Source organism: Lepidochelys olivacea (assembly GCF_965140295.1).
Source record: "Lepidochelys olivacea isolate rLepOli2 genome assembly, chromosome: 11".
NCBI lineage: Eukaryota > Metazoa > Chordata > Testudines > Cheloniidae > Lepidochelys > Lepidochelys olivacea.
The window spans coordinates 78,461,137-78,486,084 of record NC_140421.1 but is presented as its reverse complement, the minus strand read 5'-3'; the positions used below and the strand labels follow the sequence as shown (position 1 = coordinate 78,486,084).

Below are 24,948 nucleotides of genomic sequence, written 5' to 3'. Positions count from 1 at the left end.
TCTGGGGCACCTGGCATTGGCCACTGTCGGAAGACAGGATACTGGGCCAGATAGATCTTTGGTCTGACCCAGCATGGATGTTCTTCTGTTGAACATTTCAGTTATTAAAACTATCAACCAGTATTGAATGACATATCAAAGACTCGTCTTTTTTTTTTCTTCAGCATTTATATGTAAATGTATTTTGTTTTACTGCTAAGATGCTCCTTCGTCACTACTCTCTCAAATATATTTTTCTACAATGCAATGGCTTATCACTATTCCATACTGATATATTTTTGTTTCTTTTTCTGCCATTGTGATTTTTTTTGAAAAAATATAAAATATTTTCTTTAAAAAAAGAGTAAAAATAATCTCTGCAGCTCAGATTCCTGATTCCCTGGCAGTTAACTGTTGAGGCAACTCCCGCACTAGAATGTGGAAAGATAATATAGAAAGAGAAAAGCATCTTAAGATATTCATTATGAAGGAATTCTAGGAAAGGGAATGACTTTTAACACAGATTCAGGGCAGACATACAGAACAATCTAGATTCTTGGTGAGTTGTGTCCATTCAAATAAAACCTGTTTTAATACAGTTGAATTCAAGGTCATAGATATAGAACAAAGAATATAGGCGATACCCTCAGAATGGGGGACTGTATCCTGGAAAGCATGGGTTCTGATAAGGATTTAGGGGTCATGGTGGACAAGTAACTCGGTATGAACTTCCTGTACAATGCTGTGGTGAAAGAGCTAATGCAATCCTTGGATGTATAACAGGGCAGTAATAAGTATGGAGGTGATTTTACCTCTGTCTGTGGCATTGGTGAGACTGATACTGAAATACTGGCCTGTTCTGGTGTCAACTTTTGAAAGGTTGAGAAATTGGAGATGGTGCAGAGAAGAGCCACAAAAATTATTCAAAAGCTGGAGACTTAGCTTAATTTGTTTATCTTAGTTTTTAAAAAAGATTAAGAGGTGAATTGATTGTGGTGTGTCAGCACCTTCCTGGGAAGAAAATTCAAGGTAACAAAGGGCTCTTTAATCTAGCAGAGAAAGCCATAACAAGAGCTAATAGTTGTAAGCTAAAGCCAGACATTCAGAGTAGAAATAAGGCATGCATTTTTAACTGTGAGGCTGATTCACCTGTGGCACGGGCTACCAAGGGAAGTAGTGTATTCTCCATCTCTGGAAGTCTTCAAGACTCAATGACTGTCTAGAAGACACATGTTAATGACACAAGGGCTCAATACATGAGTGAAATTCTACTACTAGAATTGTGCAAGAGCTCAGATTAGATGATTGAATGGTCCCTCCTGCCCTTTGCCATAGATTTCAATTAGGATAGGATCAAGCCAAACTGCCCTAACTCACACCGCCTCTGACTCTTCTATATTCCATAATAATTTAAAAACAACTCTGAGCCTAAATATCTTGCCAGCAGGAAACAGAGAGACTTCATTGTTGTCATTCGAATATGGGGTGGCAGGCGGATACTATTGTAATGGAGGCTAATATAGATTCCAAGACTGGTAAAGGGACCATAGTGATCATCTAGTCTGACCTCCTGTATAACACAGACCAGAGACCTGCCCCACAATAATTCCTAGAGCAGAGCTTATAAAAAAACAGCCAGTCTTGATTTAAAAATGGCCAGTGATGGAGAATCCACCATCACCATTGACAAATTGTTCTAATGGTTAATTACCCTCATTCTTACAATGACGTTTTATTTCCAGTCTGAATTTGTCTGGCTTCAGCTATAAGAACTAAGATTAGACAGTTGTTGCGACTGAATTTGTCCAGCGTGAGTATTTGTTTCTTGGGAAGTACCCAAGATCAGTTGTTGAAGAGATTTTAGTCCCTTTTCCAACCTCAATTGCTATGCTAAAAAAGAGCTGTTTTGGAAACTGTAAATGGGTAGGCAGAAAGCAGCTGCAAGTCCATGAATTCAGTTTATTCAACATTTAAAAAAACAAGAAAACCAGCAGAGGCAGCGGTATTTGATATGTGTGTTAACTAGATAAAGAGAGGGGGGAACAGTGGAAGCATTGTACTGATGAGTAACAAAACTACATAATTCCTAGGAAATCGCCCAGACACAGTAATGTCAATACTGTTATGGAAATAGCCTTACTTCCATTTAAAACCACTACAGAATTATGCCCTAACACCTTCCTATAGAGATATTTCAGGCCATGGGTACTGGGAACCATTTATCCTGTGAGAAGAACTTCCCAATAGCAGATACATTTATTTATTTTTAGTTCATTACCTTATAGCTATGGCAGTAGGGTTATATTTTACTCTTGTAATTTAAAGTCAGTCAGCATTCACAACTTTCGAATATTAATTCCTAAACCTCTCCTCTGCTCTATCTCTGCAGGTTAACTGATGTAAACTTTCTGATATGAGGTCTGTGTTTGCCAATGTATCCATAACATAATGTGGTGTGGCAATGTGGTCTATTGGGTGGAACACTGGAGTGAGGTGCAGGAGACCTGGGTTCTGTTTCCAACCCTGTCACTGGCCTGCTAGGTGACCTTGGGCAAGTCACTTCACCTCTCTGTGCCTTGGCTTCCAAATCTGTAACGTGAAGCTAATGATACTTGCTTCCTTTGTAAAATGCTTCGTCACCTCCTGCTGGAAAGTGCTCTGGAAGTGGAAGGTGGTGGTGTTAGATCCAGAAAGCCCTTTTTTTGAAAAGCCTCTTCCTTGCCATGTACAACTTTGGAGCAGGGGCTGTCTTTGTTCAGTACCTAGTCGTGGGCATGACTTTAGTGTGCAGGAGCTCCTGTGTCCTATGGAACTACAAATTCATATTACATAATTTCCCCTTGTGATATTCAGAGTTGAGAGGTGAATAATTAAACCCCTCCAGCAGTGAAGGTTGTAAGTGAGTTGGGGTCTCTGGTTTGATTTACCTTCCATGGTACTGAGCTACAACAAAAAAAACAACCCACAGGGGTACCATTCAAAATAAGCTAACAATGTTTTCTGTTGGCAGCTAATCTTTCTCTGACAACAATTTGGCCAGGAGTCCCTCATACGGGAGGTGCCACGTACTTGCTGGAGGTTTGGAAGCCAGGCAACTTTTACAGGCAACCAGGGTCACAGTGACCCTTATCTCTGCTTCTTTGGTCATGTCCCTGGACAGATGGACCCTTCCATAGCCGTAACTCCAAAACAGATGCATGCTACAGCTCCAGTGTGGCACCCACTCTTGGACAGAGAGGGGAAAGGCAAATAGTGATTGGCCCGTGTTATTTTAGGGAAAAGCCTAGAGAGGACTAAGTTAGGTGGGCTCATCTGAGAAGAAAGAGAGGGTGATCCTTTCACAGCAGGGAAGGATCAATTTTAGCCAAGCTGTCATTAAGGAAAAGAGATTAACAGGTCAGAAGAGGTTATTTCTCTGACAGGTCCATGGCCAGGAATCTTGACAAGTGGGATGTTACTGACAGAGCAAGGAGAGTGGGGAATGAAGACTCCAGCCATGCCATTCCAGGGTTGGGTGTTGGTCGGGGATAATTTCTGTATAATTATTTTACTATTTGTCTACAACTGTATCGTGGCCATCCCTGGCCAGCCTGCCAAAGGCTGTGTTGGCTGATGCCCACCTTATGTAAGGGGGTTTGTTGATTAACTTATTTCATGGGTATGCCCTTCTAGCCTAGGATAGAGCTGCAGGGGCCGTGCTTCAGAAAACAAGCTATGATGGGTCCATATGGGCTAGGGTTGCCAGGTATCCGGTTTTCGACCGGAATGCCCAGTCGAAAAGGGACCCTGTCTGCTCCGGTCAGCACCACTGACCAGACTGTTAAAAGTCTAGTCAGCAGCACAGCAGGGCTAAGGCAGGCTCCCTGCCTGCCTTGGCTCTGCACGGCTCCCAGAAGCAGCAGCATGTTCCCCCTCTGGCTCCTACACGTAGGGGTAGCCAGGAAGCTCCATACGCTGCCCCAGTCCAAGCACCAGCTCTGCAGCTCCCATTGACCAGGAACAGCGGCCAATGGGAGCTGTGGGGGCGGCACCTGCGGATGGGGCAGCATGCAGAGCTGCCTGGCCGTGCCTCCACGTAGGAGCCAGAGGGAGAACGTGCCACTGCTTCCAGAAGCCACCTGAGGTAACTGCCACACAGAGCCTGCACCCCCCTGTGCCCCAAGCTCCTGCCCCAGCCCTGATTCCCCCTACCACCCTCCGAACCCATCAGCCCCAGCCCGGAGCCCCCTCCTGCACCCCAAAACCCTCATCCCCAGTCCCACTCCAGAGTCTGCACCCCCAGCTGGAGCCCGAACCCCCCCCCCGAACCCCTTCCCCAGCTGTGATCCCTTTTCCGCCCTTCGAACCCATCAGCCCCAGCCCGGAGCCCCCTCCTGCACCCCCAGCCAGAGCCCTCACCCACATCTCAACCCTCTTCCCCAGCCCAATGAAAATGAGTGAGTGAGGGTGGGGAGAGCAAGGGGGGCTGGGCCTCGGAGAAGAGGTGGGGCAGGGCAAGGGTGTTTGGTGTTGTGCGAGTAGAAAGTTGCTAACCCTAATATGAACCTAATGTTGCTGCCACTTCAGCAAAAGGGAGAGTGAAGGAAGATGCTGTCCAGCAGAGCCAGTTTTAGGGTCCTTTTATTGGGGAGGTAAGATGTTAAGAGTTAAAAACCATTGGCTACTGTGGCAGTATTTTGCTGTGATGATTTCTCTAAAGGACGAAGACTCTCCCATCTGCTGCTGTTTTAGGTAACCTTTTCTGTATCCTTGAGTGAATAACTGGAAACACTGGCTCTACGTCCAACTCATGAGCCATTTCTTTGTTTTCTCAAGTGCTATTTAAAAATCTGTCTCTCAATAATCCTGGAAGATTGCTGCTGCTGTTTCCATGAATCTGCATGCTATACTAAAATCCAGATAATTTCCCTTCTTGTCGGTTGTGCTGCTTTCTTTCAGCACCTTGTTCCACCCAGTGGGGATTGCCATGAAGAGATAAGTGGAGTTTCTCTTGCAGTGATTTTTGCCTCTGAATGAACCATACAGTCAGAGGTACAGGTAGGTAGCTCCAGGAGTGCATCACAAATCTGGGGGAGCTGTTAGTGTCTCTGCTTGCCTCCCATCCTCTTTCAGAGAGGGATTGCAGGGAAATAGCTACATGCATTTTTAAAATATCCCACCTTTTTAGGAGATCCCCCAAACAATATATACAGTCTTTGCGGTATACCAAATACATTCCTGGGCTCAAGGCAAGGAGCAGCAGCACCAGAAATCAGTAAATTCCAGTTGGGAATACAGCACAGCACACACATGGCATGGGAGTTAACTTTCCTAATTTATGCCTGTAAAACCTAGTGCTTGCCCCTCCGGGGTGAGCCATTGTCATAACACTGAGCTCTGCAGTCTGTTGTTTTCAGTCCATGTCGTCTAGTTGCTTTAAAACATTTTCAGCAAGTTCTGCTCCAGTTGTGCCGTTGACATTCAGAACTACAAGAAAAGGCTCTTGAACAGATGCTTCATCTTCATTCACTTTTACACACTAAAGAATTAAAGATAGTCGTTCCACATGAGAACAACCCAGCGTACAGTCAAGCAACGCCCAGTATTTTGCAGTTTTCACTTGCATCAGAATTTGTTTAATTTTTTGACCCAACAGTTGACTAAGCCCATTCTGATTGTCTTTACTAAGATCATGCACATTTGCACCTGCCTTCACTTTATCCGAATGACCTGCCAAAACAGGAATATACTTAACTCAGTCCCTCCTAGGAAGTTTCCATTCCATCTGTCTCCCCAAGTGTTCAACATCCCCTTGAAGTAGCAGATTTCTCTCACCAAGAAATAGTATGACATGTAGAAGTCACTGCAATATTAAATACCAGTTGTGTTTCTCACCTTCCATTTCCGGCTGCAACTTTTCATCAATAGTCACAGAATTCTTGACAGTTGCGCAGTTCTCTTTAGACCAAGTAACAGTTCATATGATCCTCTGATGCCTCATGCTTCCTTAGTTTAGCTTCCAATTTCTTCCAGTCTGACACACCATTTATGAAATCTAAACATCGGAGAAGCTGTCTTGGGAGCTGGCCTGGGAAACAGATAGCATGGAAACCAGAATACCGTCTACACAGGCACACACCGTCCAGCTTCAAACGACAGCTTTGCCCTTTTCTAGTACTCTTTTTATATTGGTCATCAGGGAAATGTCACCTGCCATTCCACATGAAAAATTAAAAGCTTCAGATGTCCTTTGAATAGATACTTTCTCAACAAGAAAGTTCAGGGGACTTCGCCACATTACTGGATCCTGCCCCCAGCTGTCTTGTGATGAGCTGTTGCTTGGGACTTCTTTCTGGACTCCTGGTGCGAATGTTGAGCTCGTAGATTCATCATCCATCCGCAAGACAAATAGGAACTGATGGCTCGTTTACATTGTCTGTGCTACCTCTCCCAGCTTTGGAAGTGGCAGAAGTGTTCATCTCGTAAGGTTCTCTTCTGAATTTTAATGCAGACAGACATTGTGGCCATTGATGGGATGGTGTAGGTTTATCTGGTCCTGCCTCAGCACAGTGGGCTGGACCTGATGACTCTTCAAAGTCCTTACAGCCCTTCATTTCTATGATTTTGTGCAGGACGTCCTAAATGATCTTTCTCTTTCCTGACCCCAGGACCAAAAAGCCATTCAGCTAGGCTGGCCTGCTGATGTTGCATAGCATCAACTCTGGTAACCTGGGGTGTTCTCTTTTCAGCCCCTGGCAGAAATTTCTGCTTTTTATGGTAGCACGGTTGAAGGTTCCCATGTCAACAGCAACCCTGTTAATCACACCTTTCTGCTGGTGGTTACATTTTGCCTGTCACCAATATCATCCAGTTGACTACAGCATTAATTGGATATTGGCAACAGGCTTGCTGGTTATTGGCAACATTTTTTTTGCTGTGCAAACCTGTGGGCCCCCAGTACCCTCACTCCATGTGAAAGCCCAGCTGCCAGCAGGTTTGTGGGCTGGCAGCCAGGGATGGAAGCAGTGGGTCCCAGGCTGCAGGCAGGGCTGCTGCCTGGATGCTGGGGCTTTACATGTGGAATGGGGATGCTGGGGGCCCACAGGGTCACATGGTACTGCTCTCTGAGCTGCATCCTGCCCTGACACCGGGGACCGGGGCTTGGCGTGTCCCAACACTTCCATCCCTGGCTGGAGCCCCGTAAATCTGCTTTCCATAGGGACCGCAGCCACGGATGGAAGTGCTGGGGTGTGTGGTGTCCTGGTGCCAGGGCAGTCCTCAGCCTGGAGAGCAAGTACGCAGCGTTGCAGCCCTGGAAGGAAGCTCTGGGATTTTTCTGGGAGTTTTCACCCAAAGAACTACCAGTTTTGCTAATCAAAAGAATAAGCAAGAGAAATCTCACACAAGCTCTCTCATTACCTTCTTGGCCCAGGAAGAAGGCATTTAAGATTTGCCCATGGTTACTAGTCTGATACTGTTAGCGTAGTAATGAGCATCCTTCTTATTCTTATTCTCATCAAACTGATGGAGCAATAAGCATCTCTCTCACTTCTCATCTGTGACAGAATAAACTGAAATGCATACTTCAGGACTAACCTCCTTTTTGAGGTTGAAGAATTGGAGACGCATCGGAAGGTGTGGAACTGGAGACTGCTCATAACTCTATTTTCAACTGACTCAATTTCTTGCTGGTGTCCCTTGAATATGAAGAAAAAATGCCCCAAAAGCACATTGTTTCCTGGTTGCCTTGAAAGGCAGAGATTTTTTTAATACCATACAAGTAGGAGTGTTGTAGAGGTTGGCATCCTGCCTCCATGTAGCTGGGTAGTGACAATGGGCAATAGCTGGTTCAAATTTAACCGCACACAGCTGGGGGGTGCAGGGAAGCAGCACACAGGGCTGCTTGAAACTCTCAGTGACCCTTTCACCTTGTTCACCAAGAAGGGTGCTTGTACTATGTGTCCCCTAACATCAGTGTTGTATATTTGGATGTCTATATGGATATGGGGAAAACAGTGGATGTGATATATCTTGACTTGCAACCTCAGCAAGTTCCCAGATGACACTAAGCCGGGGGGAGAGGTAGATACGCTGGAGGGTAGGGATAGGGACCAGAGTGACCTAGACAAATGGGAGGATTGGGCCAAAAGAAATCTGATGAGGTTCTACAAGGACAAGTGCAGAGTCCTGCACTTAGGATGGAAGAATCCTGTGCACCGCTACAGGCTGGGGACTCAGTACCAATGTGGACACAAGAACAGATGGATATAAACTGGCCATCAGGAAGTTTAGACTTGAAATTAGATGAAGGTTTCTAACCATCAGAGGAGTGAAGTTCTGGAACAGCCTTCCAAGGGAAGCAGTGGGGGGCAAAAGACCTATCTGGCTTCAAGTTTAAACTCGATAAGTTTATGGAGGAGATAGTATGATGGGATAACATGATTTTGGCAATTAATTGATCTTAACTATTCATGGTATATAGGCCCAGTGGCCTGTGATGGGATGTTAGATGGGGTGGGATCTGAGTTACTACAGAGAATTCTTTCCTGGGTATCTGGCTGATGAATCTTGCCCACATGCTCAGGGTTCAGCTGATCGCCATATTTGGGGTCGGGAAGGAATTTTCCTCCAGGGCAGATTGGAAGAGGCCCTGGGGGTTTTTCGCCTTCCTCTGCAGCCTGGGCCACAGGTCACTTGCTGGAGAATTCTCTGCACATTGAAGTCTTTAAACCATGATTTGAGGACTTCAATAGCTCAGACATAGGTGAGAGGTTTATTGCAGGAGTGGGTGGGTGAGATTCTGTGGCCTGCGTTGTGCAGGAGGTCAGATTAGATGATCATAACAGTCCTTTCTGACCTTAGTATCTATGAGTCTATGAGACCTGGGGATTACAGTGGACGAAAAGCTGGATATGAGTCAACAGTGTGCCCTTGTTGCCAAGAAGCCAATGACCTATTGGGCTGCATTAGTAGGAGCATTGCCAGCAGATCGAGGGAAGTGATCGTTCCCCTCTATTCGGCACTGGTGAGGCCACATCTGGAGTACTGTGTCAAGTTTTGGGGCCCCCACTACAGAAGGAATGTGGATAAATTGGAGAGAGTCCAGCAGAGGGCAACGAAAATGATCAGGGGACTGGGGCACATGATGTATGAGTATCAGTTGTGGCAGATGACAGAACAAGGAGCAGTGGTCCCAAGTTGCAGTGTGGGAGGTCTAGGTTGGATATTAGGAAACACTATTTCACTGGGAGGGTGGTGAAGCACTGGAATGCGTTACCTAGGGAGGTGGTGGAATCTCCTTCCTTAGAGGTTTTTAAAGTCAGGCTTGACAAAGCCCTGGCTGGGATGATTTAGTTGGGGTTGCTCCTGCTTTGAGCAGGGGTTGGACGAGAACCTTATGAGGTCCCTTCCAGCCCTGATCTCCTATGAGACTATATTTGGGACTCTAACTAAAAAGTCAATTGCTGCTGCTTGTTTTCCATGTTGAGTCTTAACTCCACTAGTTCCAGCTGAATTTACCTTGGAAATTCCACATTATTAATAGGTTTATGGTCGTACCTAGTGGCCTTGCCCAGGAGCAGGGCTCCATTGTGCTAGGTACCATACAAACACAAAGTAAGACAGTTCTTGCCCCCAAAAGCATGAAATCTAAATCTATACCACCTTAACCCTTATGTTTAAAACTATTCCATGAGATGAGGTTAAAAATTCCTGCTAAATACCATGACTACAACTCACTAGGATTATTCATTGAAAACCATGGTTTATGGGTATTATTGTATTTTCTTTGATAATCACTGGAATGCTTTATTAAAATAGAAAATTTATAAATACACAACTTCATTCATAGATTCCAAGGCCAGATGGGACCCCTGTGATCATCCATTCTGCCTTCTGTATAACACAGGCCAGAGAACGTCCCCAAAATAATTCCTAGAGCAGAGATTTTAGAAAGATCCAATCTTGATACAAAAATGTTCAGTGATGGGGAATCATAGAAGGTTAGGGTTGGAAGGGACCTCAGGAGGTCAACTAGTCCAACCCCCTGCTCAAAGCAGGACCAATCTCCAATTTTTGCCCCAGATCTCTAAATGGCCCCCTCAAAGATTGAACTCACAACCCTGGGTTTAGCAGGCCAGTGCTCAAACCACTGAGAATCCCCCATGACCCTTGGTAAATTGTTCCAATAGTTAATTACTCTCACTGCTGAAAATTTATACCACCTTTCCAGTCTGAATTTGTCTAGCTTCAACTTCCAGCCATTGGATCATGTTATACCTTTCTCTGTTATACTGAATAGCTCATCATTAAATGTTCCCTGTGTAGACACTTAGACTGTAATCAATTCACCATTAACCTTCTCTTTTGTTAATCTCAATAGATTGAGCTCTTGGAATCTATCACCATAAGGCATATTTTCCAATCCTTTAATCATTCTTGATGCTCTTCTCTCAACCTCTACAATTTATCAACATTCTTCTTAAATTCTGGCCACCAGAACTGACCCCAAGATTCCAGTAATTGTTGCACCAGTGCCAAATAGACAGGTAAATTAACCCCTCTACTCCTACTCGAGATTCCCCTGATTATGCATTCCAGGATTGCATGAGCTCTTCTTTGAGTGGGCACTCCACTTCAGATGCACATGAACCCCTCTGCCTTTGATCAGAGACTTTTGGTAGCAGTTCCCCTTTTGGCCTTACACATCCTCATGCCCTGTACCAAGGCTACATAGGGCTGCACAGATGAACCTTCCTCCATTCCTTCTCATCTGCCTTTGGCCAGAAACAGACTATACCTGTGGGCCTGTTCCCTCTTTTATTAGTATTTTAGCTTTGCTAGTTAGTTCTTAGTACCTTTATAGTTGTTGGAACATTTGTTTTCCCCTTTCTTCTTTTCTTTTCTAAAAAATATAATACACACACGTGTGCACTCAATTTTTTTCTTCTTCTCCTATTGAGGGGCTTGAACAAGTTTCTTCTGTTAGCGATGCTCGGTTCCCAGGGCTTTAAAAGGCACCTCTCTTGTTGAGAAGCAATCCCTGTAGTGAATGGCACTCCCAGTACTGCCCAGTAAGTGCAATGTACTGCCCTAGTCCTCCCAGTTACCTCCTTTAATGCCAATCTCCTTACAGGTTGTGATAGAGAGCCCTGAGTTCTTCTGGCTCCCGCCTCCAGCAGGGTGCAACTTCCTTATTTTCTTCTCATAGGAATTTATTTGGCGGTGCCTCCACCCTCCGCGCTCTTTCCTGGCAGGATCACCACGGCAGCTCGGAAGGAAAATTCTAACCATGGGGCAACCTCCACTTACTTGCCAGATAGCTGGAGACTCCCAAGAAATACTACAAACACACAATAATATAATTCCTCTGTTCAATGTATAGACAGGGAGGAAATAGAACAGGGTGAAATATGACTCTCGGGGTCACTGATAATCCTCATGAATTTCCCCAGTCACATGACCAGATAGAGCAAGAGTAAAATTTAGCATCCCATCGGCACACGTACTTCATAGGGGCTTTTGATGTCCTGTGACCACGATATAGTCTAACTACAAGATGGTGACTCACAACTCCATGAAGCATCCTCGGGGTCTGAGATGAAGCTAGAGTCCTCAGCCACGGCGGAGGGCTGACAATCACAGCTGGCAGGCGTCCTCTTCTTGCAGGAGTCACGCTGCTTCTGTTCCCAGGATTTCCCTTCCCCACACAGAGATGCAGGGCTCAAGGTGCAGATTATAATAACTACTAAACTCCTAACTCCTGATCTCCTACCCTAGCACTCTGCTACTCTCACAGACAGCAGGCAGCCCTGAGCTAGCAGCCGGAGTACTACCTGCCACTTGCGAACTGATTTATCTAGGAGCTGAAGGGCTAATTCAGTCGGGGGGGGGGAGTTTCCCAACAAAACTCTACTCACTGGGTATCACCTTGAAGAGGCAAAGGCCCAGGCTGAGGGTGTTGCTGCCAGACCCCAGAGGACAGTTCTCAGGGGGACTAATAAAATCTAAAAAAACCCAAACAATGCCTTGACCCTGAAAAAGGAGACATGCCAGAGACTCCACGAAGTCCACTAGGAATTTTGCTATTACTATGGATTTTATGTGGAAGGTGCAGTATAAACCCCTAAAATAGGCTGTTTCTGCAAGGATTTCAAACTGATTCTCTCTCATGGCATTTCTTTTCTCAAGCTGGGCAAGAGCAGGAGGTGCAGAGGCTAATGATGTGGGGGTATGTAACAGATATAGTTAACTAAACTGTTTTTGACTTAAAAAATAGTCAGGTTGGATTTGAGTTTTAAGTACTGGTCCAGCCAATGTTTTATCTGAACTTCTTTGGCATCCCTTAAAAAATGTCAATTAATTTTACTTCCCTTGGCTCTGGTTGATGTCCCACAGTATAGCAGATCTGCAACTGCAACACTGCTGTTATTGAGAGTTATTAGCATTAGTAACTATTGAAAAATAAATGTGTGATCCCTCTGTCAGTCTTCCAGTTTTAATCCTTGCCTCCACTTTGTCACCAGAGGGCTGGCATATACATTCTATTGCAGTTAGCTAATTCCTCTCCCTTATTTTGTTAATAACAAGAAACCCAGGACAAACTTCTTGTTCGGAATTAAAAAGCTGATTGTCTACTTTTCCTTACAAGAGATCTTTCTTTCGCTGGTACCAGTGTATCAGTTAGCAGCTCCCAGAGCAAACTGATGTGGGATAACAGCTTGCTCAATGCACCCTTGTGTGTATTTCCACCCATTCCAGGAAATCAGGTCCAAGAATCAGCTGCCTCCTTCCTACCCCCACCTCCTCCTCAGGTCCTCATTGGCTGCTGCTGTTCTGCAGAAGTACAGCATCTTAGTCGATGGACTTCTCCACTCCCCCACAGATGAAATAAGAAGCTTCCCCCTGGCTGGCTTAGAAGACATTGCTCTGATTCCAGCAAAAAGTGGGTGCAGAAGGAAGGTGAGTAGCAGAAATAATATGATGGTCTTTAGAAGGAAATGACTTTGTTAGAGAATGCTAATTCTGAATATTTATGCAGGTGGGTCACATACCAACCTAATTATTGAAGTAGGAGTCATTTCCCTCCCTCCTCCCCCACTTTGGAACCTTCAAACCATTGGGGTTTTGTCAAACTAAACACTTAAAAAAAGAAAATAAGGGGAGGGAAGCAGCAGCCAAAACAGAGTTGTGGCACACTTTTCATGCATTTTGTTATGTCTGCAAATGTCGTCAAATTAGACAGTGATACAATGTAATTGTGTCCGTCAAGCAATTTCCATTACAACATGAGCAGGGAATATTGATTTGAATAAATGAAGAGCAGTGCTAGTTACTGGCTGTAACTTTTCCAAAGAGCATTAATTGTATCTAATTTAAGCCGATTTGCCCGTTCTCTTGCTCCTGTGGCTGAGAAAGATTGGTCTATAATAGCAAGTTACATCATGAGGCAAGTCCTTAGCCTCTGATGTAGTAGCTCCTTTAAAGTCAATAGAGCAGTGCTGACTTGCACCAACAAGGATCTTCAAGCACCACGTTTTTTTCCCCAACAAAAGCAAAGTCTGCTTTTATTTTGTTAAGAAAGGTTTTAGTTAATATTAGAGTATTGTGAAACTTTGGGGGCTGATTTTTCTACATCTTTTCCCATTACCTCATAATCTTTTAAAGGGGGTTTATTATCTATATGAAATCTATAGGGAACCTGGAAATCAAATATTTATGTAACTTCAGGAGGTAAGGACATACATCACTTAAATTTTATCGCTAGCATAATAAATAGCATATCAGAAGCAAGTGCAGAATGAAGGGAAATGAGCATATTTGCTTGCAGTTAGTGCTTATGAAAACTGGATCTCATAATGTACTGTTGGTTCAGGGGGGATAGAGACGTTCAGTGATCGGGTAATAAAGACAGAGCCAACCAAATCTGAGAAGTAAAAGAAAGAAAAAGCTGGAGAATAGAGATGATTATAAAGAACTTTGTGAAGCACCGAAAACAAAAATGTACAAAATCCAGCAGACTAAAAATGGAGCAAATCAGCTGCTCAAAGACTCAACATAAGAAGTAACAATAACACATGCTAGGAACCAAGAAAACTCACATGTGTAAATAAATATTTACACCCTGCGGTTCCCCATTGCTATGTAATTGACTAAGACAGGTTCTTGTGATGTGACAAAAATTGTAAGCTTTTTCCTTTTGAAGTAAGAAAGGATGCTTTTTGATAAGACAAGGTCACACTAGAGTAAGAACCTAAATAGATAAATCTCAGCACAGGAAACTGGAACTGTGATTCTGCAGCAAATTTGGGGAAAAGATACTGTGTTGGAGACATATACACTGTTTTCATACTGAGGGCAGTATTTTCCATATGTGATTACAATCTCCAAAGGGTGAAAAAACCAGAACCTCAAAAAATACCATGATTGAGGTGATGTGTTGCTCAGGCAATTGGTGTAAGTCTGTAGTTCCCAATTTGTGGGCTGCAGACTGTGGTTCATGGAGCATTCCTGGTGGTCTACAGAAAGCTGGCGGTTCCCACGGGGCTGGTTGTCCTTGTTCCCAGCTGTTAAATTGCACTTAAAAAAAGCTAAAAATCCATTAAATACTTTCCTATGTAAGCAATGGCCGTAGTTGCCACCGGAATATGTTACATGGTCACAGATGGTTTCAAAGATTAGTTCTTTTGCAGTGTTAGTAGTCTCTGGATTGAACAGATTTTTATTTTAAAGAGCTAGGCCGGAAACTGAAACCTGGCCAAAATGTCTCTTTGAAAATAGTTGTGTGGCACTTCAGTTGACAAACTGTTTTTCAGACCTTCACTTTGCTGCTTTTTTCCCCTTTTTTCTGTCAGTGCTGACGATCTTCCCTGATATCTTGGGGTGAAATGCTTCTCTGTGGTTTGGTGGCCCATCTGCTGAAAAGCAGGGCAGTCAGTACCATTTTACAGAAAAAAATCAATTAATCATTGATGTACTGGTGAGGGTTGTGTATTTTGACTATGCCATATTTACGTCTTTTAACAGCCTGCTGGCTTTTATGTATTTATTGTACTCTGCCAAAGTGGAGATCAAGGTACAAAACTTGTGTTCACGCTTCAGGGAAGTCTGGGAATTTTCCGGACAGATAGCAGCTATTCCCTCCCCAACTTCCCACAGTGCACTCTTCTTGAATATAATGGTGAAACTGAAAAACCCCTATGTCTATGTTACCCAGTAATCCTCCCTTCAGAATGTTACTTTTTGTTAGTGATGCTGACGATAAGCTAATGAATATATGGACCATCTGGTACTGAAGGGTACCTCCTTTTTAACAATAGGTCTGTGCTGACTCTGTTTTGGCAAGATACAAATATTCTGCTTGTTACCCAAGGTCTTAAAGTAAGAACAATGTCCCACACGTGTTTCCCAACCTTAAGCTACATCAATTGAAATAAGTTTCCACAGATGGTCAGCTCTTTGCTGGCGTTATTTCCTTAAGTGCTCATTTGGGGCCTGATCCAAAGCCCACTGAAATTTATTGGCATCTTTCCATTGACTTCCATGGGCTTTGGATCAGGCCCTTGTGGCATAACACTGTTGGGCCAAGGGTTGTATAGTTGCACAGAGAAGGTAGAAAGGCGTTTAAACCCCCCACACGCTGAGCTTAACATGGTGTTTCCTCCCAATCCCTTTCATTTTAGGCCAGTGCCACTGTAACAATGTCTGCTCTGGAAAAGGCCATGATTGCCATCATTGAAGCTTTCCACCAGTACTCGGGAAAGGAGGGAGACAAACACAAGCTGAAGAAATCTGAATTAAAGGAGCTCATTAACAATGAGCTCCCCCATTTTTTAGGCGTGAGTATTGCCTTTTGAACAATGAATTGCCCTTTACTCTATTGTGTACCAAATGTCGAGATGCCTGAAGATGTTTACTGTAGCCTTCAACAGTTCTCAGCGCTCATGTTGTTTGTTGAAATAGTTTTAGCTAGCAGGCTGCTTCCCGTGGCAATGGGAACAGTACATATACTCAAGCTGTGACTGTCAAAGGGCTCAGTGCAATGGACTGCTTCCAGTACTTCAGCCTTTGTCTTGTGCTATGTTTCTTGGGGGTAGGGAAGCGACTGTCCTGATTTAATGGCTACTCAGAGGGTGGGCAATAAAAGGGAGTTAGCTCATTCAGAAGGCAAAGCATATCCCCTCTGGATGGCAGGCGGCTCTCTCTCCATGGAATTCTCTTTTTGCTTTTCTTGTGTATTTCCCAGGTGCTTTTTTGTGAGGGGCCAGACTGTACGCATCAAGGTCCAGTCACCTGTGGAGGAAAGCACAAGGGCCCAGATCCCCAAATTTAGGTACCTAAATTGCAGCTTTAGTTGCTCCTCTGATCCACAAAATCCCTGCTCAGCTGATGCCCAGTCCTATAGATGCCTAAATTTGTACTCTAAAAGCCCCCTAGGTACTGATGTTTTTGCCCCTGTGCATGTGCACTGCTATTTCAGGCAGGCGTCTGGATGCCTGTCTCATGCCTAAGCCCCAGCACCATGCTCGAACCCAACGGAGGGAGGTGTTGCTCACCTGTAGGGGTGCTCAGAGCATGCATAACTCCACACATGTGGCAGGAGGAAGAGGCAGGGACTCCCTTCTGACCTTTAGCGCAGTGGTTAGGGCACTTGCCTGGGCAGTGGGAGACCCAGCTTAGTTCCAACCTCTGCCTGAAGAAGAGAAGGCATTTGAACAGGGGTTTCCCATGTCTCAGGCGAGTGCCATAACCCCTGGATTATAGTCACTCTCTCTGGCCCAGTGCATACTGTATTTAGTCATTGATACACAGTGGAACAGCTTCAAGATTGAGAGAGCCCCAGATGAGAATATCTCCTTGTCCAGTGGTTAGGAAGCAGAGGTGGGAAACTGCTGTTCAAATCCCTTCTCCTCATCAGCTGGGGGTTGGAAATCAACTGGGGTCTCCCACATTCCAGCTGAGTGCTCTAACCACTGGGCTAAAGCTAAGGGAGGTGTCCACCACCGCTCTCTCCACCCTTCTGTTTGGTATGGAGTTAGGTGTGCACCAGGGCCATTCTCGCAAGAAACAGCTTATGCTGACTCCAGGAGAGGGTTCTGGCTGTGGATCCAAAGCTGAGGTAGGAGCCTCCCTCCAGCCTGATTTAGCCATGACCCAAAATCCATTTGAATGACAAAAAAAGAAATAGTCACTGCATGGTGACTTGCCTGCCTGGTGTGAAGGTTGGGGAATCTCTCGAGACATCTAGATAGACTTATGTGTAGTGCTGGGGAGGAGCCGGTGGTCGTGGTACATGTAGGTACCAACGACATGGGGAAGGATAGGAGAGAGGTCCTGGAGGCCAACTTTAGGCTCCTAGGTAAGAAATTGAAGTCCAGGACCTCCATGGTCGCATTCTCTGAAATGCTCCCCGTTCCATGCACAGGGCCAGTTAGATAGGCAGAACTGCAGGGTCTCAGAGTGTGGATGAGACAATGGTGTAGGGAGGAGGGGTTTAGATTTATTAGGAATTGGGGAAGCTTTTGGGAGAGGAGGAGCCTATACAGGAAGGATGGGCTCCACCTAAACCAAAATGGGACCAGATTGCTGGCGCTTAAAATTAAAGAGGTTGTAGAACAGTTTTTTAAACTAAGGGCTAGGGGAAAGCAGACAGGTGCGGAGGAGCGTGTGGTTCGGACATCCCTTAGGAGGAGAGGATGGAAAATGATAAAATACAGGGAGGATCTGATGAGAAACAGTCAAATGATAAAAAGTCCCATTCAATTACATCATGTGAGGGACAGCCAAAAAATGACAAGTTTTTAAAATGCTTATATACCAATGTTAGAAGTCTAAATATTAAGATGGTGAACTAGAGTGCCCCGTATTGAATGAGGATATTGATATAACAGGCATCACAGAAACCTGGTGGAATGAGGATAATCAATGGGACACAGTAATACCAGGGTACATAATATATCAGAAGGACAGAACAGGTCGTGCTGGTTGGGGAGTGGCACTGTATGTGAAAGAAAGCATAGAATCAAATGAAGTAAAAATTTTAAATTAACTAAATCGTACTATAGAATCTCTATGAATAGTAATTCCATGCCTGTGTCGTAATGTGTGTCCTTGTATTAAAGATCCTGGGAAGACATGATTCTTCTTTGCAGACCCAGAATATTTGTATTGAATAATAGCCAAATTTCAGAGTAGCAGCCGTGTTAGTCTGTATTCGCAAAAAGAAAAGGAGGACTTGTGGCACCTTAGAGACTAACCAATTTATTAGAGCATAAGCTTTCGTGAGCTACAGCTCACTTCCTCAGATGGGGAAGTGAGCTGTAGCTCACGAAAGCTTATGCTCTAATAAATTGGTTAGTCTCTAAGGTGCCACAATAGCCAAATTGTAGCCCATGTGTCTATCATTTAAGAATGAGCTTCTTTTCTGCTGTTACAGCATTTCCAGTCAGATTAGATTTAAATGTCCACCACTTTAATAGATTTAAATGTCCACCACCTTAATCTTTCCACGGAAAAACAAACCATTATTCCAAAGTGGTTTTACATATTGGTCAATGCAGTAAACAAAAGTGGCAGACCATTCCTACTTCATGTGGGTCTCTGTTGCAAGGAAACTGCATAAGGAACCACAGTCCTGTGCCAATGCTTGGAAGGCAACATGGAAAACAGATACATTACGAAAGGGAAACTTCTTTGGATGTGTTTTGAATAAACACTGAATGATGAGACTACCCAGTATGGTGACATCTACTGTACTGTCTATTAGCTCCATTTGAAGACAACCAGATTACGAACCAGGACTCCTAAATCCTACTCACAGCCCTATCCCTTGTTCACCAGCTTTAACTGCTCTTTCTTGTTTTGGTTAGGAAATTAAAGATCAGGAGACAGTGGATAAGGTGATGGAGACACTGGATGCGGATGGTGACGCTGAATGCGACTTCCAGGAATTTGTAGCCTTCATTGCCATGGTCACTTCAGCTTGTCATGAGTTCTTTGAACATGAGTGAAACATCAGAGAAGCAACCAAGAACCTGCTGTGTGTGATTTTAAAGATAGAATATGAATTCTAATTTAGAGATACCAAGCCGGTTTAGGGGCTACTAGGAGTGAGTCTGCTAATCCTAAGTAGTTTTAGTAAGATCAGTGTGCTTTGTGAATGGAAACATATAAATGTCTTTTAAAGGGCTGTTTGCCAGTGCTTGCCTAGCTCTTAAGCAGCATGTGTATTATACCTTATCTTTAACTAGCGTGCACAGCATTCTCCTGCTATGTGCCTAGATGTATACACAGATTCAGATGCAAGTAGATAGACCTTCCAAAGTCATCCAAGTTTTATTGTAAAGGTTGTTTTTGTTTTTTTTTAAAAAGGGGGGTTAGTAAGTAATAAAGGGACTGGAGAACAGAGACCTAATCGAAAGCTCATTGAACTAAATGGCAAGACTTCTTCTGACTTCAGTGAGCTTTGAATCAGACTCAGTGGGCAATACGAATGGTGAAAGAACAATAGATAGGATGCTCGCTAATTACTCAGTGGCCACACTACACTTGCATGAGCATTTTCATTTCTCAGCAGCTTATTTATCTTCAACAGTATTGTTTTTAAAAGGCCTAGCAGGTAACATTCTAGGCTTTTTCTCTTATTTTTAACTCTTCCTACTGTTTAACTCCTAGCAGAAATAGGTGCTGGGGCACTCAGGGCACATAAACCTACTGTGATAATGAGAGAGCTGAAAAAACAGGCAAGAGACAGCGGTACGTTTAGACAGTGCCCCCAGTATAAAGTTACCCTGACTGATCGCTGGGAAGGAAGGAATGAAAAACACTATCACGTTACTGCTGGGGGTTAGTAATATAGCTATTGTATTGGTTTTTTTGTGGGTGGTGGGTCCTTGCACCCCTTTCAGAGATCCAGGAACCTAATATCCTTCACCCATTTTAAGCATGGTTATAAAAATCCTGCTCCACTGATCCTGACTGGTCAGAACAAGATGTACATCCCCATGGGCCATCTCAGAATACTGACTCTCTAGACTAAGGCCACGTGTAGACCAAGAAGTTATATTGGCATAGCTCCCTCAGTCAGGGGTGTGAAAACTGCCATAACCCCCCCCCCCCCCGCGTAGATACAGCTGTGTTGACAGAAGAGCGCTGCTTCCTTTGCTGCAGCTAATGTTCGGGGAGGTGATATTCCTACACCTACAGAAACCCCCCTGCGGGGTCTCCCTTACAGGGCTCTGCTGCACAGTTTATGCTGATACAGTCTCCATGGTGTAGACATACCCTAACGTTCCAAATGTGCTACTGAATTCATGGTGCAAGCAAGCAAACTCAGCTCAAAAGAGTCGGCCACAATTTAAATTTCCCCATAGCTCAGCAGTGGGTCAGTGTTAAACTTTAATTCTGGTCTAATGAATATTGAACAGTAAAAAAATTAAATTAGGGAGTCACTTTAAGTTTGCCAGTATGATATTATCTGGATGGCCTTGATTTCCATATTAAAGATGTGTATATATAATTTCTGGGATGTTTAGAAATAGTGTTTCAAATTCTAAATTTTATATTTGGATATAAAGAATGCAGAGTGAGGTTATCACTTTATACATTTTAAATGTTCCATAATTTGATTTTACAAAATGCCCTATGTTTTATGGAAATGAAGCTATCTTTCTATAGTTCCTTGCTAAGAACATGCATGTAGGAAAGGTACTGCCCTACATTCGGATTCAAATTAAAACAGCAGCTCTAACCAAGTGATTGTGGGGTTTATTTTTAAGTTCAGTTCTTTAGAAAAAAGTAAATTAGCATTCAGTGTTCCCACCATCATATTTTTGACATCTTTGGGAATTTTTGGTTCTATTATTTTTCAGCCCTTTTGCTTGCTAATGAAGGCCCCGATCCTGCAGCAGGATCTATGTGGGTGCAGCCCCGCTAAAAGTTATTTATCAGTCAGTTTCTGAGAGTAGGATATGTGTGTCCTCCCCTCATTAACTCAGTTTGGGTTTTGTCTCCCTCAAGTGGCTGGTCCCATACAAGGCCTTTGAGTCTGTTACAGGCTCCAGCTACCAGCTAGATTTACTCATTTAGCTGAAGCAGTAGCAGTTCATGTGTGACCCTTTTTAGGTGAGAGGGCTCCGGGTCAGTCCTTGCTGCTGACCGTGGCAGGCAGTTGTCACAAATGGTGAGCTGGGAAATGCATGGTGATGGATCACGGATGTGTGGGGCATCAGACCCTCCAAAATAGCAGTTCTGTCAATCCTTCCAGCCTCAGGTTAGGCATTGTCCATAAAGTACCAAAAACCCAGCTGAGGGACCATTACAACCCTTTCAGTGGTAACATCTGTCTCTATCTACAATGTTTACAATAGTGTTCCTAGACCGTAAGAATTGAAGGTATTATACGTTCACAGTGTCCCCTGCAGGTACTGTGTGACTGATAAAGTACCAAGTCAGCAGAACAGGCGCTCTTTGGGGTAATTGTTCTGTCAATTTGCATGAACTGAGAAAGAGAATCAATGCAATTAATATGTAGAGACCTCCGAGTACCACATGCAGCTATAATAAATTCCTAGTAAAACCAGCACCTAAATACAATCCTATACAGCCACATCAGGGTTGAAATGCACAAACTGGTGAGCGGGGCATTGCAAGACTAAACAGGTTAGGACCTTCCAAAAATGGTTCAATTGCATATTATACTAGTGGGGGGAAACGTCTGATCCAGATTTGCTGGAGTGGCTGAGACATGCTCAGGGACGCTTCACCTGCCACGGAGCGGCCAATGGCCCCCCGGGCCATTACAGCATCAGTAGAACAGTCACAATCCCTTTTGCTTGGCCATGCCCCCTATGCTTGGTGGAGAGGGATGGCCTAGGAGCTGCATCACCAATCATATGGCACCTGGGAATTCCCCTGGACGCCAGTTACTCTCGCTTTGGTTGCACTGGAGGGGTGCAAACCAGACTTAGAGTACGAACACTGATCCTATCTGAATAATTGTTGCTAATGAGGCGTTTCCCACTCTAGACCTGATATTGTCAGTAGTCTTCCCTTCATTCTTTTTGACTCTTCAAATTAAAATAACCCTAAAAAGAAAATGCTATGCTGGTAGGAGCATTAATTACGTGTTAGCCCTATTTACCCACCCTTCCTGGGAGGCGGACAGGGCATGTGACTGTGAATTAGGAGCCTAGACTTACAAGCAAGTCCCTTAGCCTTTCTGTGCCTCAGTTTCCTTGTCTATAATAACTGAGTCTCACCACACTTGACTAATGCATGTGAGAGATACAACCCCTGCCAGCGGAGCAGCTTGGTAAGACTGTGGGACGTTAACAGAGGTCTGGACTGTGGGGTATTTCTTAGAAAGAGATGTCTTATGCAAACAAGCCACCTAAATAGAAGGTTCTGCTGAGTAGGTCACTCGGCTGCTTTGTAAAAAGGTTCTGAACGTTCAGACAGTTGAGCGAGCTGACTGATTTGTACTGTTTGACTGCAGTGCTGGCTAGAGCTGCAAGAGTAAATAAGAATCACACCAACATGGGGAAGAACAGTGACTTCACAGTTCTCAGCCACTGCTAACAAACTCCTGCTCTGTAAGTTTAAACTAGTTTTTCAAACCACTGGGAAAATGGAAAGAGAGCAGAATCCTCTGTGCAATGTCCGAGTATGTTTTCAGCAAGCAGTGGTAGCAGACATTTCCATTGCTATGGTGCCCTATTTGTCGAACAGAAGGGCTTTGATCCTTGCACTAACGGTGACAAAATAAAGTAGGCAAAAAATTGGATTCTCCAAGGAGGGTTTTCAATCATTGGAGCAAAACACCAAGAACCAGACTAAATAAATCACAGCACATACAGCATGGCTGCTTTAGGACAGCAGGCTGGCTGGGGGCTGGATCAGTGGACTGTGTTTTCCTCTGTTAGAGAGGGGAGAGGTAACGTCTTTTGCAAGACCAACGTCTGTTGAGACAAGCATTTGAGCCACCCAGCGCTCTTCTTCCGAGGACAACCATTCAGATTTTCCACTGGTACCTTGAAAATTGTGCAGGCACCTTCCATTGATTGAAAGGAGAGAACTGGTGGGGCCTCTGAAGAAGCCTGTCTCGTCAGGAACAGGATAATGTTACTTGGAGGGGGTCTGGGAGGAAGCCCTCAGCCAGGCACCAGACGTGCCCAGGAAGGGCAGGCCCCAGACAGCTCCCAGCTGAGGGTGAAAGGCTCTAGCCCATGAGGCCCAGCTCAGCTCTCCTCACACTTCTGGGTGGGTGAGCACAAGCCCAGCACTGACCCTACTGCCCGGCTGGGCCCCTGCAGCCCCAGCTCCCGCTGCCCGTCAGAACTGGCCCTGGCTACACCGAGGAGCAGGACCCAGGGGTAAAGGTCACTCACGTCAAATCCCAGAAGGCAGGTGGGGAATCGCAGCAGGGCGGTGCTGCTCCTCGTGGCCCTGGCTCTCCCTTGGCTCCGGACTGGATCCAGAAGTCGACGTGCTGTGGGAGAAGGAGACAGGTCATGGTCAATGTTCTGTACCAGTGAGCCCCTTCCCCTCGCCCACCCCCGGGGCTAATCCTCAGGGGCCAGGGTGGAATATGGGACTTCCTGAGAGAAGAGCCTTAGAAGGGCTTTTGCTCCTCTCAGGATTCGGAGCATGTCCTTTGGGTTTTGTCCCACTTCATCAGAGCCTGGGACGATACATGGTCAGGCATTGTGGACCCATCCCCTGCCTCCATCATGAGGCAGGGGTTCACAATCCCTGCCCACATCCACAGCTCTCTGGGTGATGGGGCTGAGAGGAGAGATTCACCAGCTTGTTTGCTGCTCCCTTAAACCCGTTTCTTTAAGGGACTAAGTCATGGAACAGGGTGGGCTGCCCCCAGCCCCGTCTCCTCCCTAACTGAGCCAGATGACCCAGTGGCTTGCTGCTGCTCATGCTCTGCCAGCTGTTACACACACACTCTGGGAAGGGCAGGGGTTGTTCACAAAGCAAGAGACTGTCCTAAAAACACAATATCCTTTTTTAAAATGTCATGATCTTGGGGCCAATCTCATGATTTTGGGGAGTCTGATTCATGACGTTTGCTCTCTGAAAATTGGCCGGACTGGGCTCCAGAAGGCCTCTCCCCACTCCCTAGGGTAATTCCCTGCCTTGGCTCATGTTCCGTTTTCACCCCAAGTGGGTTCAGGGGTTTGCAGTTGTCTCTGATGGTTTCCACTGATAGACTCGGGGTGGAGCAAGGCTACACAGGTAAGCCTTGCATTACCTCACCGGCTATCAGGGGAGGGGAGACAACATAAGAACGGCCATACTGGGTTAGACCAAAGGTCCATGTGGCCCAGTATCCTGTCTTCTGACATTGGCCAATGCCAGGTGCCCCAGAGGGAATGAACATATCACCCTTCTGCCAGGTGGAGCCAACCGCAACCAGAGCCAGGTTCAATATCTAGGGGTCCTTTCCATTGATACAACACAGAACTGGCTTGAGCCCTGCCCCCGTAACCTGGGAAATTTACACATCAGCCCTGGGCACCTCTGCCCCACTCGCAAGCACAGAGTCTGAGTGTAGAAAAGACTTGTAATTAAAAGAGGGAAGTAACTCGCGTTAATTTGGGGAAACACCACAAACAGGATTTATAAACATAAACCATGAGTAAAAGACCCACCCCCAAGTAGGTTGGGCAGTGTCCTTTTCCCCTCAGGTTCTTAAGTCCAGCAACCCAAAAGTCCCTTTCATGTGCCCAACCCTTCTCTGCACCCCACTCACAGTTGTTGTCCTTGGTCAGCACAGGCCCAGAGTCCAGAGGTGCATGTGCAGAATTCACCACCCCCGCCAGGGGCAGGATAAAGAGGGACCAAACTCACAAGGCCCCTCTCTGCCAGCTGGCCACTCACGCTGGCTGCCGGCTCACCGTGCCTCTCCACCAGTTGCCCTGCTAGCCGCTCACTGCGCCTCTCCACCGCACCAGACACTCATTCATCAGCTGATCATCAGTCACC

At 45.1% G+C, this 24,948-nt stretch overlaps 1 protein-coding gene across 1 annotated transcript; it reads left to right on the top strand.

Annotated features, from left to right (window-relative positions):
• The first annotated feature begins 12,782 nt into the window (after nucleotides 1-12,782).
• Nucleotides 12,783-22,721, top strand: S100B (S100 calcium binding protein B). Its single transcript, XM_084643398.1, has 3 exons — nucleotides 12,783-12,918; nucleotides 15,639-15,794; nucleotides 18,825-22,721. Exons 2-3 carry the CDS (start codon nucleotides 15,657-15,659, stop codon nucleotides 18,963-18,965), a joined length of 279 nt encoding a protein of 92 aa, XP_084499524.1. The 5' UTR covers nucleotides 12,783-12,918; nucleotides 15,639-15,656; the 3' UTR covers nucleotides 18,966-22,721.
• The last annotated feature ends 2,227 nt before the right edge of the window (nucleotides 22,722-24,948 follow it).